Source organism: Ovis aries, chromosome 17 (genome assembly GCF_016772045.2).
Source record: "Ovis aries strain OAR_USU_Benz2616 breed Rambouillet chromosome 17, ARS-UI_Ramb_v3.0, whole genome shotgun sequence".
In the NCBI taxonomy this organism is placed as follows: domain Eukaryota; kingdom Metazoa; phylum Chordata; class Mammalia; order Artiodactyla; family Bovidae; genus Ovis; species Ovis aries.
In genome coordinates, this window is record NC_056070.1 from 55,461,831 (window position 1) to 55,477,756 (window position 15,926).

The following is a 15,926-nucleotide window of genomic DNA, read 5'->3' on the forward strand; positions in this document are numbered from 1 at the left end:
CTTGCCCTCCTCACCGTAGTTCCTCTTCCCTGTAGGCTGCAGCTCTGGATATTGCCATGATTAAAATGGTGGCCCCATCCATGGCTTCCCGAGTGATTGATCGTGCTATTCAGGTGAGCACAGATGATGGATCGCTGGTTCTTCTGAATCATTCACAAGATTCAGAATTCCTCTCCTTTAGCTGCCCAACCTCCTATAAACTAATAACAGCCCTTTGTTGCACAACCCCCATACATGACTGTCCTTTTCCTCCTCAGATACAACCCTATGAGGGGTCCTATTTCTGCTTCCATTTTGAATACATGGAAGCAGAAGCACAGGAAAGTGGTTTGTCCAAGGTCACTCAGCTTGCAAGGAGCTGAGCTCAGATTTTGGGGAACCTAGGTCCTTCTTACACCAGGCCCAGCCTTCTAACCACATAGAGATGCCTCCTTCCCAAATCTCAGTCCATGGCCCCTAGAGAGGGACTTCCCAACAGCAGAAGTCACCTAGCAGAGCAGACCTGGGGAACCTGGTGTCCCTGGGATGGCTAGTGAGGCCCCATTTGGAGTCTTCCAGAATGCTGTTGTCACACAGGTGTCAGGGGACAGCCTTGCAGTGTGGCTGTTCTGAGCTGTCCTCACATCTTAGGAGCAGGGCTAAGGGCTAAGGGTTCGTGGGGCTCTCAGGGATGAGGGCTCACCCAGGGCTTCCTCCCCTCCTGCCCTGTGTCTGCCAGGCCTTCGGAGCAGCAGGGCTGAGCAGCGACCACCCACTGGCTCAGTTCTTCACTGGGGCCCGAGCCCTGCGCTTTGCTGATGGCCCTGATGAGGTGCACCGAGCAGCAGTGGCCAAGATGGAGCTGAAGCACCGCAGTTAGACCTGCAGGAGCCAGATCATCCCCACCAGGCTTGTTGTGCCCAAATGTTTAAATGACATGCTTTGAAAGGCCTGGTGTGTGCGCTCCATGCACCCTGCCTGGCAGCTCTGTCCTGGGACCCTTGTGAACTCAGCCTTGGTGGGTCCTCACAGAACACACTTCTGTAAGAAGCCTGGAGTTGCCTGTTTCAGGCAAGGAGGAAGAGGAGTAACCAAGAGCTGACTGGGTTTTGGCACAGAGCCTGAAGAGCTGGTCTTTAGGCCAGGAGCTGGATGGGCAGCTGGGCCCCTTCTCTCTGGCTGTGGTGTGCAAAGGCTGTGGGCATCTGCATGAGTATTAGGAGACCTACTGGGCCTGTGGTTGCTCCCAATACAGGGCCTGCTGCTCTGTCCCTCCCCACCGCTTCTCCCAGCTGATGGCTGCAGCCTGCAAACCTGGGGTAGAACTCCTGGGGAAAAGGAATGTAACCCAAATCATGAAGCCACTGCCATCTAATTTTCTTTCTTTGAATATCCAAAACACAGAACACTGAAATGTTAATTTAGAAAGAAACTTTGGAAACATGAAAGAATAAGAATGCATACTTCAGAGACATCATGAATGCTCTATATTGTATAAAAAGAATGGAGAATGAAGGCTATCACTTCAACCCCTGTTTCAGTAATGTCAGTTGCCTCCGCATATTTGAGTTTACACAAGATCCTGCCCAGTGCATCAGCCTACCTGTATGCATGGAGGGCAAAGATGCAGTGACCCATAGTAGGTCCCAAATCAGCCACCTCAGTGCTACTCATCTAAAGGTCAGCAAAAGACCATGGCGTTCTGGTGTGTGAGGGCCATCCTCCATCTGCTCTGTAGTCAGAATATTTGTGGGGAGAGGAGGTGGTGGGCAATATGCCATTACAATCCAGAGAGCAGTACTTTTCCCACAGAGAAAAGTGGACATGCTTACTCACTTGAAGTCTGAGTTCAAGGAATGGGTGCCCATGAGCCCAGGCAGTGGGTGGAGATAAGCCATTGGCTCTTAGGGCCTGATCTGCTAATCTCATGATCTGGGATGATGTGGCCAACAGCTGCCCATTTCAGGTCAGACCACATGGGCAGGGATCACCCTTCACTGTCTGCTGCCTTGCAGACCTGGCCCCCTCAAGGAACTGCTTTACCAGAGAGAACACCCACCTGCTGCAGTTACAACCCCATGCCTTCAGGGTACCGGGGAGGCATGGGGGGCTTGTGAAAATGCTTCTCAGATGTCCTTGCCTTAGTGGTCTGGGGAGGCAGGCCCTCCTCTACTGCTTGTTGCTCACAAAGATAGTTAAATTCAACTCCTCCCCCACAATGAACTGCTATCACACCACCAGCCGCACTGGCAAACAACCTTTTGAAAACTGTGGCAGGGTTCTAGCAGCCTGAATTCTTGCTTTGAGTCTTAGTAAGGAGGGGTTTGGAAAAGGAAGTGCTCTGGCATGTGTATCACATGACCCTCAGGTTTCTCTCATGGCCTCAGAAGTTAACCTTGCTTGTTAACTAGTGCAGCTGCAGGGATGAAAATAGAAACTGTGGGGCGACTGCACGTCTCCCTCAGGTTCTGTGGGGAAAGGGGAAGCCCTGGGTGGGACAGTGAGAGTGCTTAAAGGATGTGATGTGACTCACAGAGATGCGGCCGCCAGCAGTCCCTCATCCAGGAACTCCCATCCTGTGAAATAATTCCACTCACCACTGTCAACTGTACCCTTCCTCTTAGCTGGGCACTAATCTAGGCCCTGGGGAATGTGCAGAACAAACTGTCCCAGTTGCTGACACCAGGGGGCCCTTGGCCCCTTGACCCCCTGGTGCCCTGAAGGCATGTGGTTATAACTGCCCCAGGTGGGTGTTCTCTCAAGTAGGGGATGGTGGCGAGTATCTGAGATGGTGGTGGGTGATGTGGGTGCTCTAATAGGCACTGCTAGAGGGTGGGAGCTGGGGGCTCAGGAAGGGAAAACTCATTCCAGAAGAGGCATTTGAGCAAGACCTGCATGATAAGAATGGGCAAGGGTGCTTCAGAAGGAGGAACAGCAGATGCAGAGGCCCTGCAGGGCAGCCCAGTGTGTCTGGGTGTTGAATACCAGAAGGTAGAAGGTGCTGGGCCATGTGAGACCTCGGGGCCTTTGGTGGGGAGTTTGGTGTTGATTCTAAACTTGACAAAACAGTAAGTTTAGGTCTTAGCGTGACACTTTGATTTGAGTTTTTAAAAGCTGCTTCTGCTCTCCAAAGTTCACCAGGATAAAGAAGGAATAAGGGAACATTAGAGCTGGTTCAAAATTCCCTATTGCTGCAGAGGGCTGCAAAAAAAAAACACCCACAAAGTTAAAATTTTAAAAAAAAAAGAAGGAAAGGTGGAGGATGAGGGGCAGGGGTTTTAATGAGTTATGAGCAAAAAATCTGAAGAATAAAGGAAATTTAACCTGGTCTTTCTCTTTCTTTTTTCCCCTACCTTCAGCAAACAGTTGGCATTTCTGGTTGGCCAAATGTGCTAGCTAATGTGGTGCCGTGACAGCATTCTGCTTCTCTGGAGTAGGAGTCCGTGTATGGCTGTAGATGCATGCTTGGGCATGAACAGGCTTGGCGGGTGACAAGGGTGCCTGACCAGCTTTATTTGTGGCACACTTAATCTCTTGCCACCATCTCTATGTGGCTGGGTCTGCCTTCTTATTAGCCTGTCTTGGGTATGGGAACAAAATGTCATCATAACATACAATGATTTTTTCTCACATCGACTTTCTGTCTCAAAGCAATTGAACACACAATTCCTCTTTTCATCTCTTGGCATCAGAGGCTAGATTCCCATTGGACTGAGCCCTCCCCCGTGGCCCCATGACAGTTGCAGGACTCAGGGTTCCGTCTAGAATGCCAGCTGTGATGGGGTGTTTAGCCCTCTCTTCCCATTCTCCCCCACCTCATGCTCCTTGCAGTTACGTGTGGTCCTGGCATCCACAGCTGCCTGTGTTCCTCCCAGCCCTGATTTCATATACTATCAGATAATTCCAGAATAATCCTAGAAAGGCTGTAAGAAAGAGACTGGATTCCAGAGAACTGCTCTGGTTGGGGCCCCTTTAGGAGAATGTCACTGGAAGTGATGTTGAAAGAATAGGCTCCTGCATTCTCTGCCAGCATTCCCATTCCAGAGTCCCCAGTGTTCATCTGGGAGGCCAGGGCTGTGCTGCTGCTGGCCTCTCCGTAGTCACAGGGAAACGGGGGGGGCAAGCCCAGAGCTGAAGCTTTGGTTGAGCATCTCTGGGATCTCTGGGTCAGTATTTATACTGCCCTCCATGGTGCCACGAGGCTACAGCCCTCTCGCCACCATTGAACTTGCCAATACATGTAAGCATCACAGCAGAAAGACGGGAGAGTCCCAGGCTCCAGCAACCAGGGGTCCAAACCTGTGACCATCTATTGGACAAATCCTCTGGGAGCAGAGTTCTTTTAATCAAGATGGCCGAATAGATAAATGATTTCAGGGAATTTTTATCAGTATTAGATAGATAACCTAGTGGTAAAGAGCTGTCACAGAAAAACAGACACTAAAGTGTTAAGGACAGATATTAATTAGTTATACTCTACTGCAGTAAGAATGAGGGCCCAGCATGAACTGACCTCAGCTTCCATTTGTACAGGGGGCATCTTAGGGAGAGAATGAAAGCAGGGAGGGTCAATGGCAGGGTTTACACAGGGAAATTCCTGCTAAATCAACAGAAAGTGGGAAGGTGGAGGGCACCAGTCCACATGAAATTTATCTGGGTTTGCTAACTGGCGCTTAAAGAAGCTAGGCTCCTAGCCTCCCACGGAGAAAGGAAGGCAGGGTCCTATCTTGAAACACTGGCTGGAATAAACTGGCAGTAACTTCTGGGAGCCTTGAGTTTCCTCAGGCAGGCACATTCGCCAGGCTCCAGCCATCCTAGGGATGTGGCCTTGAGCTGCTAGAAACTATTAGTGTCTGTTCAGGTCTTCAGATGTGGTGGGGGTGGACCACATCATTCATACTGAGAGTCTATAGTTTTTGTTGACTGAGGATGAGGCCCAGTCAGTAAGAGTGCTTAGAGAAGCGTAGCAAGAGTCTAGTCAGGGAGAGGCTCTTTGTCAGTTATGTTTCTGGATTCATGTGACCCTGGGTTTCAACCCTGCCTCTGTGACAGATGAGCCGAGTGATGACAGAGAAGATATTTTCATCTCATAGAGTTGGTTTTCCCATTTGGAAAATGGGAGAGAACAGCAATCCTTCTTAGGACTGTTTGAAGGTAAAATGAGCTGACTCATGAAGATTAAACATGAAGCCTGTAGTACATGCCAGTGTGTCATGTGGCTGGATTCTGGAGGGGGCTAAAGAGGAGGCTATCTCAACTTGAGATACAGGCCTGTGGGGGTCCCACACGACTAAGCACGGCTGGACCAGCCACGGCTATAGCTCTCCCACAGGCTAACGTGCAGAGGAGTAAACCTGGGGATCTGGTTTAGTGCCAAGTGTGACTCAGCAGACCTGTCTTCCTAATGTGCTATCAGTTACTGCTGTTTGCTTGGGGACCCCATCTGGATAAGCAGAGTGAGGAGAATGGCTAGACTCCCCTAACTTCATCACGTGGATACAGTAATAGCTACTAGGTATGGGCTAATGCTAGTGGTAAAAAACATGCCTCCCAATGCAGGAGACACAAGAGATGGGAGTTCAATCCCTGGGTTGGGAAAATCCCCTGGAGGAGGGCATGGCAACCCATTCCAGTATTCTTGCCTGGGAAATCCCATGGGCAGAGGAGTCTGGTGGGCTACAGTCCATAGAGTCGTAGAGTCGGACATGACTGACGCGACTTAGCACAGCACTTTTAGTACCTACCAGGTGCCAAGAACTGCACATCTCAACAACTGGCAAATAATTTTTTCTGCCCATTTTAGAGGTGAGGAGACTGGGGTTCAAAGAGGTTTAATGACTTGCCTAAGATCACACAGCTAGTCAGTGAATTCAAACCTAAATCACAAGACTGCAGAGCTCTTTCCACTCAGAGGCATGGATTTTTACCATCTCTGAGAGGCTTCCTGAGAGGTGCTGGCTGCCTCACCTGGGGGAGGAGGAAGAAGAAAAAGCAGCCCCAGGCAGCCAACGAGAACATATCCTGCCATGAATAAAGTATGTGAGTCTGTTTCCAAAGCTGGGGAATCTTGGGGATACCTCCTTACTGCCTAGGGGGCAGCCCCTGTGGGAACATCTGCTTTAGGGCTGAAGGTAGGGCATGGAGTGCTGGTGGCCTGTCATCAGAGTGTGTGTGTACGTGTGTGTGCATGTGTGCACGTACGAGAATAAAGAGGGCAGCCTATGCCCAGGCTGGGCCACTGTTTTTCCTTTGGCTCCTGAGAGAGAATGTCTTCTTGTTTAACTATTGCTCTGAATTACTCCCCTCCCCCCATGCACAGTTTGCAAAACAGAAAACTCCCTCCATTCGATAGTGTCAGTGTCTCAGCATTGGGACTATACAACCAAATATCTAAAATCCCACCATTCAGTGACCCTGAAGGACATCTCAGTTACCACTGTTTTTAGAGAACAGGTGGAACTAGATTTTTTCCAACCTGAAAAGACACTGTTGGGCCCTAACAATAAAATGCTTTGGAATATTTCAAAGCTAAGACTTTGTGTAACTTCTTAGAGGAAGTGAATGACTGTTTCTTACCCAGTTCAGAGCTTCTCCCAGTGATCTTGGCATGGTGGGAGGATAATATTTATTCACGTCAAAGTGTTCACATCTCTTCCTTCTGTAGCATCCTTACATTTTGCTTGCTTAGATCCTCTCCCTGCTTCATTCCTCTTCCCTCTAAGGATACTTTGCTTTTGTCAGTTTCATTCCTGGCAGTGAGTCCACACAGACAAGGGGCAATGGAGAGTAATAAAGTTGGACCTAGAGACAAAGTTAACAAAAAAAAATCAGAACAAAGACTTACAGAAGTGCAAGAAAACATATTGAAAGTAAAGTGGAAGAAAGAAAAGAGTCAACACATTATCAGGGAGAAATCTAGGTTGAAAGTTAAATTGTACTTAATGTCTTGGACAGACTGAGCCACATGGAGTCACAAATATATTAGGGTTTCAGCACATGCAGTTAATCTTATGGTTGACCTTGAACTGAAAACTGGTGAAAGCAGCCAAGAGAAGCTAGTGTGATTATTGAAGACTTCCTCAGAAGATGGGGTTTGGGCTGAATCTTGGTAGGAAAGATTTCCTTAAGCAGAGATAGTTGGATGGGCCTGGGGAAGAAGGGCCCCTAAAACTAGGGGGCCAGGGTGAGCACCACAGACGAACAAACCAGAATAAAAGAACCTATGACCCAACATGTGTGCTAAACTGATACACACAACTGTGCACACCAGTGAGAACCCAAGCATGACCTCGTATAGGCCTATAATTTGAATGAGTGAAAGTAAGGTCCTGTCTGAGATCACACAGCTGGTTGGTGCCTGGCTCCCATTTTCAGTTTCTTTCCATTTTAATACTGTTTTTCTTCTTTTAGACAAAAAGCCACAGAGTGGATGACTTTCAGGTATGCTAAAAACTCATCCCCTGGAATGAGGAAAGTCTGATGCCACTAACAATGTTTATTATTCACAGAAGGGAATGCCTGTTTATATGGATCTGTGAAAAACTGCCCTTAGGGATCATGTCTAATTTTATTTGAACTAACTTTAAAATTAGAGCACAATACGAGTTTTATTATCATCTTTTAATCATGTCACAAACAATAATCCTTCAGCATCAAAGACCAGCAAATCTGGCAGCACAGGCTTTTAATAGAAAAAAAGGACAAATGTTAATCTGCTTTTGTTTCTGGAGGAGGGTCATTATTCAATGTCAGATCCCTACTGCTAGTTAAATAAAAAATATTTCAGAAGTCAGAATAGATTTTAAAATTTTTATTTCTAAATGTCCTATGAGGACTCATAAAATAAAACAGACCCCAGATGTTGCCAGTATACTGTATTCACAATCAGAGCTTTTGATTCACTTGGTCTCCCCCTTCCTTTTTAAAAAAAAAAAAAAAAAAAAGAAAGAAATAGAACAGAATGACACAATCCTCTGTGTTGATGGGCTGGCACTTTGCACTAACTCCAACATGGATGGAACATTTGCTTTCTATACTTTTAATTGAGGATACAGAGATGAAAAAAGACTGTGTTCTTGTGGGAAAACTGTCTTCCAAACTCAACCTCTGAAAAGAGCAGTCTTTCTTCTCTCCCAGTTACTGCATTGTATAACCTGAGGCAAAACTACACAACTCTGTGCCTTAGTTTCCTCGCTTGTAAAATGGAGATAAAGTGGTAGCTACCTCAAAAGCCTGTTGTGGAGGTGAAATAAACTAATCTAAATAAAAGTAGTGAGAGGAGCATCTGGTGCACAGTTACGTACTGCGTGTGCTGACTGTTCTGCTTTGTTGTCTCCATCACTATCATAGCTCTAATAACCTCAAAGATCAACTGGATTGAAGATCTGATGTTCAAGTCATTGGCAGAGAAAGCCCAAAAGATTACATGGAAAAGAAGGCAGGTTGGTCTTAAAGAGCCAGGAAAATTTGGCGCAGAGATTGATGGAAAGAATGACAGCCCTCCCTGAGGCCAAGTTGCAGAGGATCTGCATAAAAATCCTTTATTTTATGAGGTCATTATTGATTGATAGGAAATAGATTTGAATCAAATCCTTTTTGGAGTTTATCATTAAGTAGGCACCCCCAAAAGTAGATGTGAGAGTAGACTTTAAATTCAGGTTTATTTTATTTTGGAAGAGAAGCTCATGTTTTGTTAGTTTGGATTGAATGCAACAAACTAAATCTGAAGAAAAAGAAGATAATATTTTTAAAGCACTTATCACATCCAACCACTGCTCTAAGAAACATACATTATTTCATTTTATCTTAGCAATGCTATGGAATATGTCCTGTTAACCTGTTTTATAGGTGAAGAAAGTGAAGCTAAATGAGATTAATTCACATGGTTGAGGTCACTTAATTAGTAAATGATAGAGCTAGTATTCAAATACAGGTCTGATCCAAAAGCCAATGAAAATGCCACTCTACAACCACACCCATGGGAAAAGACTCCTCATAACTACTTTGGGTAGGTTTACCAGCAACAACCAGGTCTCCAGTGGGCACTTCTTCCTGAATGCTTTCAGACCACTTTTGTAATTTATCTCCAGCTCTGACTTCTGGCTCCTCCAACTACCTACTCAACAAGTCCAGGTGGATAGCTGCTGTGCATCTCAAACTCAACACATACAAAAGCAGAACTCTTGGTTCTAGGACCTCCACTCAAACATGTTTCTCCTGCCTCTTCCCTTCTTTAGTAGTTTGTCACTCAGTCGTGTCCGACTCTTTGTTACCCCATGGACTGTAGCCTACCAGGCTCCTCCCTCCATGGGATTCTCCAGGCAAGAGTACTGGAGTGGGTTGCCATTTCCTTCTCCAGGGGATCTTCCTGACCCAGGGATCAAACCCAGGTCTCCCACATTGCAGGCAGACGCTTTAACCTCTGAGCCACCAGGGAAGCCCATGGGAACTCCATTCTTAGGAGTTTTAGCCCTACACAAAGGAATTATCCCAGACCTCTCCTTTTTCCCCTTCTACCCACATCAAGTCTCTATAACATATTCCTTAAATGTCACAGAAAACAAAATAAATTCTATAAAATCCCCCATATTACAGAGTGAGTTCAGTTTTCAACAAGAAATTTTTATATTTAAATATTAAGAATTTTAGTTTTAAATCTTTCAGTAAAATCAACAAAAGATTATCAAGTCAATTTTACCTTCATACCTAATTACCAGTAGTTATAAAACTTTATCAATAGTCACAGAAATATTTATAAATGAAATACAAAGCCTTTCCCACCTCTCAGATTTATCTTACCACTTATGTCCATTTTCCAAAAACTATTCAAACAGAATTCAAGTGTAATGATATTCCATTATGGGAGAAAATCCATGGCAAGATTTTTTTTCTTAAAAATACCTCCTACTAAATGTTCAAACAGAAATATAGAAGAGCAGGGTTTAGATTTGGGGGACAGCAGCTAAGTGATAAGGTTATCTCCCATGGGACATTCCACCAGTAAATTTGGGTATTTGTTGATGAAAATACTTCTCACATCTTGCCTCACTAAGATTATCATCTGATGGTTGCCATGAAAATAGCAGTAGTACTAACAAGGATTAGCTCAGGGTTTTACCACAGAGTACAGAATTATTTTCTGTAAAGTCACTCAGGAATCAATGCAGATACAATGTTGGCATAAAAAGCTGATGAGACTTAAGTAGGGAGTCCAAACTCTTTCTCCAAATCAGAGCCAATCCATTCCTTACCCTGATAATACCTACAGCTTCATCATTTAAGCTCAGCCTCTTTAAACCTCACATCCTCCACAGATCCTTTCCTAATAAATTCTAGCTCTCAGTTCTCGCTTATGTCTCTCAATTCTTATTTTTAAAATAGCCTTCATATTATAATTTAATAATCTAATGATAGTGTTTTGCCTGGTTCTCCAGAAGTAAACTGAATAAGTAGTCTCTGAGTGCCTACCTTGTGCCAGTAATAAGTGCTATCATGTGAATTATTTCCTTAAGTCCTCATAATGATACCTGTTAAGCAGGCATTATTAATCCACTATTTAGATGAGGAAACTGAACTTTGGAGAGGTTAAGTGATTTTCCCCATACAAGTTATTTCCTCAAAACAATCACTTGTGCTTGATTGCAGGCTATTCAGTGTAAGCATGGCTCACCTCTTGCCACTTCTCTAGGATTCAGAAAGGGCTTGGCTCACAACAGACAAAAATGACTTAAAGAAAATCAACAGTGAAAAAAATAAAAAGAAGTATACCTGATGTAAGCAAGTGAGAGGAAGACTGTTGGGTTTGTTTGTTTTTGTTGAAGAAATCAAATATACTGAAAAATATAACAATGTCTACTTACTATTTTGAAAAAAATTAATTAAAATCTTATGTAAAGTAACTATGAACATATCATTTGGTCATAATTAGTTGTGAGATATGTTGCAAATCATTTGTTATTACTAACAAAGTAATGAAGTAAATATATCATTTCTTCAAAAAATTTAAATAGTAACAAAATTAAAAATATTTACTCACTATATTTTCTTGACTAGAAGAGAAAAGGTATTAGAGCTAGACTTCTGGGCAAAATAAACATATGTCTTGAAGGAAAAAAGGTTAAGAACCAAAAAATATTGGGAAAGGGATCACCTATCACTAGACTCCTTTCCTAACTGGGTGAACATAAGCAACTCATGTAAGCAATCTGGCCTTCAAACACATGGGCCAAACTAACTCTACCCACCATCGGACCATCCTTCAGGGGGAATTAGATGTTCCTTTGTGTTCTGAGTTGGCATCTGTTCTATTCTCTTGTTTCTCCAAGGATGGTGAAGGAGCAAAAGGAGCTTACTGTTTCTGGAAACTGCCTAGTGTGTTGGCTTTGTGAAAATGAAATCAATAAGCTTTGAAGTTGACTCAGCTGCCTGCTTCTCAGAAAAATGGAAGGTCAACGGATGAGTCTCTTAAAAGATTAAGCTTAAAAAGACAGAAATCTATCATGTAAACCTGGCTGCAAAAAATGTCTTTATGATTTTAAACAAAGAAAGTTGTGAATGTCCACTTCTCAGGAAGTTAAGAGATTAAAAGCATATCTCACTTTCTCAGCCATTAAAATATAACAAAAACCCATTTCCTACTTTTCCAATGTGCTGGAAAATCGATTAGGTAATGTCTGCAAAAGCTTTCCGGTATAACATGTTATCTCACTGCTAAGCGTTATTTTATTTAAATTTGTTTCTGCTTCCTTTCTGGCAACTCCCATGTCTATCTGGGATGCAGCGATGGAGATTATTAATTACCTGCAATTTTATAAGCCTGAAAATTCTCAGGAGCAGGAAAGTTTAAAAAGATAGAAATGAAAATTTGGGTACATTCAGACAGAGGCTCATTTAAATGTCAAAATAATTATTCCAAATCAAAAAGAATCAAAATAACCTGTCACCTCACAGCTCCTAAGGGGAAGAGAAGGTGCTTTGTAAAGTCAAAATGATCCTAGTCATTAATATACTTAACATACTAAGGAAGAGCAAAAATACAAAAAGGCAACAATTTCAAATAATGTGGTAAGTGTATGTGCATTCAATCATGTCCAACTCTTTACGACCCCGTACAGTTTAATGGCATGGGAATGTAATGGCATGAGAGAAACCAGAGATCAAACTGTTAACATCCGTTGGATCATCAAAAAAGCACGAGAATTTTTAAAAAAATATCTACTTCTGCTTTATTGACTACACCAAAGCCTTTGATTGTGTGGATCACAACAAACTGTGGAAAATTCTTCAAGAGATGGGAATACCAGACCACCTGACCTGCCTCTTGAGAAATCTCTATGCAGATCAAGAAGCCACAGTAAGAACTGGACATGGAAAAACTGACTGGTTCCAAGTCAGGAAAGGAGTACGTCAAGGCTGAATATTGTCACCCTGCTTATTTAACTTATATGCAGAGTACATGATGCGAAATGCCAGGCTAGATGAAGCACAAGCTGGAATCAAGATTGCCGGGAGAAATATTAATAACCTCAGATATGCAGATGACACCACCCTTATGGCAGAAAATGAAGAGGAACTAAAGAGCCTCTTGATAAAAGTGAAAGAGAAGAGTGAAAAAGCTGGCTTAAAACTCAGTGTTTAAAAAACTAAGATAATGGTTTCAGTCCCATCACTTCATGGCAAATAGATGGGGAAACAATGCAAACAGTGACAGACTTTATTTTGGGAGGCTCCAAAATCACTGCAGATGGTGACTGCAGCCATGAAATTAAAAGACACTTGCTCCTTGGAAGAAAAGTTATGACCAACCTAGACAGCATATTCAAAAGCAGAGACATTACTTTGCCAACAAAGGTCCATCTAGTCAAAGCTATGGTTTTTCCAGTAGTCCTGTATGGATGTGAGTTGGACTATAAAGAAAGCTGAACACCAAAGAATTGATGCTTTTGAACTGTGGTGTTGGAGAAGACTCTTGAGAGTCCCTTGGACTGCAAGGAGATCCAACCAGTCCATCCTAAAGGAAATCAACTCTGAATATTGATTGGAAGGACTGGTGCTGAAGCTGAAACTCCAATACTTTGGCCACCTGATGTGAAGAATTGACTCACTGGAAAAGACCCTAATGCTGGGAAAGATTGAAGGTGGGAGGAGAAGGGGATGACAGAGAATGAGATAGTTGGATGGCATCATTGACTTGATGAACATGAGTTTGAGTAAGCTCTGGGAGTTGGTGATGGTCAAGGAAGCCTGGCATGCTACAGTCCATGGGGTCACAAAGAGTCAGACACGACTGAGTGAACTGAACTGGACTATAATACACCAGGCTCCCCTGTCCATAGGATTCTCCAGGCAAGAATACTGGAGTGGGTTGCCATTTCTTCCTCTAGGGGGTCATCCCAACCCAGGGAACAAACTCAAATCTCCTGCGTTTCCTGCATTGCAGGCAGATTCTGTACTGCTGAGCCACTGGGGAAGCCAAAATAATGTGTTAATCGAACACTATTCCAATACACAGTTACTGAATATCCACCACAGCCAAGGCAAGATTTTAGGCATTGATTAGGATTCAGCCCTGCATTCAAGGAAGGACACAAAACAGGTGAATGAACAAACACATTTCACATTTGCTAAAGTGAAAACAACATAGAAGCACGTATATTAAAACATTCAATTGACTGAATTTAAGCTCTGGAAAGTGAATCCTCTAATAAAGCACACTGAATCAATGTCTTTATTAATTTGATCATGGTTAATTGATGTTTCTGTACAATGAGATTCAACAGTTCTAAGCTTTCCAGTCAGTCAGCCATAATCACTACACAAACCCATATGAATTGGAAGGCATTAGACTGCATGAAAGAAACACAATTCCATATGAACTTTAGGAAAAAAATAAGGATACTGCTTACTGATTCTATAGTTTGTTCCCACACTGAACAAAGTGTAGCTAGTTTACACTGTAGAAGAATTAAACTTGTGGGGGTGGGAGAGCTCAAGAGGATATATGTATACTTAACAGCTGATTCATGTCATCGTATGGCAGAAAGCCACACAACATTGTAAAGCAATTATCCTCCCAATTAAAAGTAAATTAAAATTTAAAAAAAGAATTAGACTAAAGGCTATCTTGCTGATTACAGAGTAAATTCACAGAGGTCCTGAATCCTCTTCCAAGCTTAGAACTTCTGATCCATTAATTTAACTGCTAGGAATCTATCTTCAGGAATAATCAGAGAAGCCATCAGTTTTATGTACCTAGCAATTCCTATGTGTAAATCCTACAGAAGTGTGTGTTAATGTCTACCAGAATGGATTGTTCATAACAGCATGATTTGTTAACTAAAACCTAGAAACAAACATTCCAGACAAATAGGTATGTCAGGGGAGTTTGTAATTCCCTCAGTCTGTCTCATCACAGCAAAAATTTGAAGCGACAGACTAGTGTTACAGCTCCATGTTACAGCTCAGTTTTACTTAGAAAGTAAAGGAAAATACATCCTCGAGGCATGAGGCATGAGGGCATGCCGACCCAAAAGACGTGAAGAGAAGAGAGGCCCCCAGCCCAGTTTTGGCTTCTCTTTTTATATGTTTTTTTCTCCTCCCCCGGGCCTACCCTGTGTAAATTGGACTAGCCAGGAGTGCTGTTTGTTTTACCTGAGGTCCCAACTCCCATCCTTGGACCTTCCTTTGTTCTAGTTTCATGGGCTTTTGCCTTCCTTTTCTTTTAGCCACCGCCATTCTGGAATCCTTTTTCCTATTCTAACTACCTAACATTCCCCCCTCAAGAGATGGGAGGCCCAATTCTTTGGGAATAGGGGTGTCAAGGTCTTTCTGGCTACTTCCTGCTGAACTGGGACAGTGAGGGGCACTGGGCCTCCCCCTCTTGCTAGTCTCAGGCCTCAGAGTCCTTATAGCAGTGTTCATCTAAGGGTGAGTGATATTTTCTCTGGGGCACTGTAGCTTTATATATCCTTGTTGAACTGGCACTGCATGTTGTAGCTGGTTGACCTGGACAGAGACAAAATGGGGTAGACAATTGATAATATATGGATCAATCATAAGCAGCATCAATATGTGATAACAAGGACTAGTAGGGGCATTCAGTTCAGTTGCTCAGTTGTGTCTAGCTCTTTGCGACCCCATGGACTACAGCATGCCAGGCCTCCCTGTCCATCACTAACTCCTGGAGTTTACTCAAGCTCATGTCCATTGAGTCGGTGATACCATCCAACCATCTCATCCTCTGTCATCCCCTTCTCCTCCCACTTTCAATCTTTCCCAGCATCAGGGTTTTTTCAAATGAGTCAGCACTTTGCATCAGGTGGCCAAAGTATTGGAGTTTCAGCTTCAGCACCAGTCCTTCCAATAAATATTCAGGGCTGATCTCCTTTAGGATGGACTGGTTGGATCTCCTTGCAGTCCAAGAGACTGTCAAGTGTCTTCTCCAACACCACAGTTCAAAAGCATCAATTCTTCAGTGTTCGCCTTTCTTTATGGTCCAACTCTCACATCCATACATGACTACTGTTGGCAAAGTAATGTCTCTGCTTTTTAATATGCTGTCTAGGTTGGTCATAACTTTTCTTCCAAGGAGCAAGTGTCTTTTAATTTCATGGCTGCAGTTACCATCTGAAGTGATTTTAGAGACCAAAAAATAAAGTCTGTCACTGTTTGCATTGTTTCCCTATCTATTTGCCATGAAGTGATGGGACCAGATGCCATGATCTTAGTTTTCTGGATGTTGAGTTTTAAGCTAACTTTTTCACTCTCCTCTTTCACTTTCATCAAGAGGCTCTTTAGTTCTTCTTCACTTTCTGCTATAAGGGTGGTGTGTCTGCATATCTGAGGTTATTGATATTTCTCCCAGCAATCTTGATTCCAGCTTGTGTTTCATGTAGCCCAGCATTTCGCATGATGTACTCTGGATATAAGTTAAATAAGCAGGATGACAA

General features: G+C 43.4%; 1 protein-coding gene and 1 long non-coding RNA gene across 34 annotated transcripts in view; one reads left to right on the plus strand and one right to left on the minus strand.

The window, feature by feature from the left end:
- LOC101105780 (acyl-CoA dehydrogenase family member 10) overlaps window positions 1-11,619 on the plus strand; it is a 57,438-nt gene extending 45,819 nt beyond the window's left edge. For 7 of the 26 annotated variants that reach the window (XM_015101638.4, XM_042234629.2, XM_027956518.3 and 4 more), the window contains 2 exons: window positions 36-113; window positions 719-3,307. In XM_015101638.4, coding sequence (XP_014957124.2) covers window positions 36-113; window positions 719-859 — 219 coding nt within the window. In that variant the 3' untranslated portion in view covers window positions 860-3,307. Of the gene's footprint in view, window positions 1-35; window positions 3,308-7,389; window positions 7,420-8,328; window positions 10,885-11,303 lie in introns of those variants that run through there. The other 19 variants (XM_042234627.2, XM_060401217.1, XM_060401207.1 and 16 more) reach the window with 4 other exon arrangements.
- Window positions 1-15,926, minus strand: part of LOC105602881 (uncharacterized) — a 131,661-nt gene that overhangs the window by 94,151 nt on the left and 21,584 nt on the right. For all 8 annotated transcript variants that reach the window (XR_003585546.3, XR_009597033.1, XR_009597028.1 and 5 more), the window contains exon 3: window positions 6,556-6,780. This is a non-coding gene — a long non-coding RNA (uncharacterized LOC105602881). The remainder of the gene's footprint in view (window positions 1-6,555; window positions 6,781-15,926) is intronic.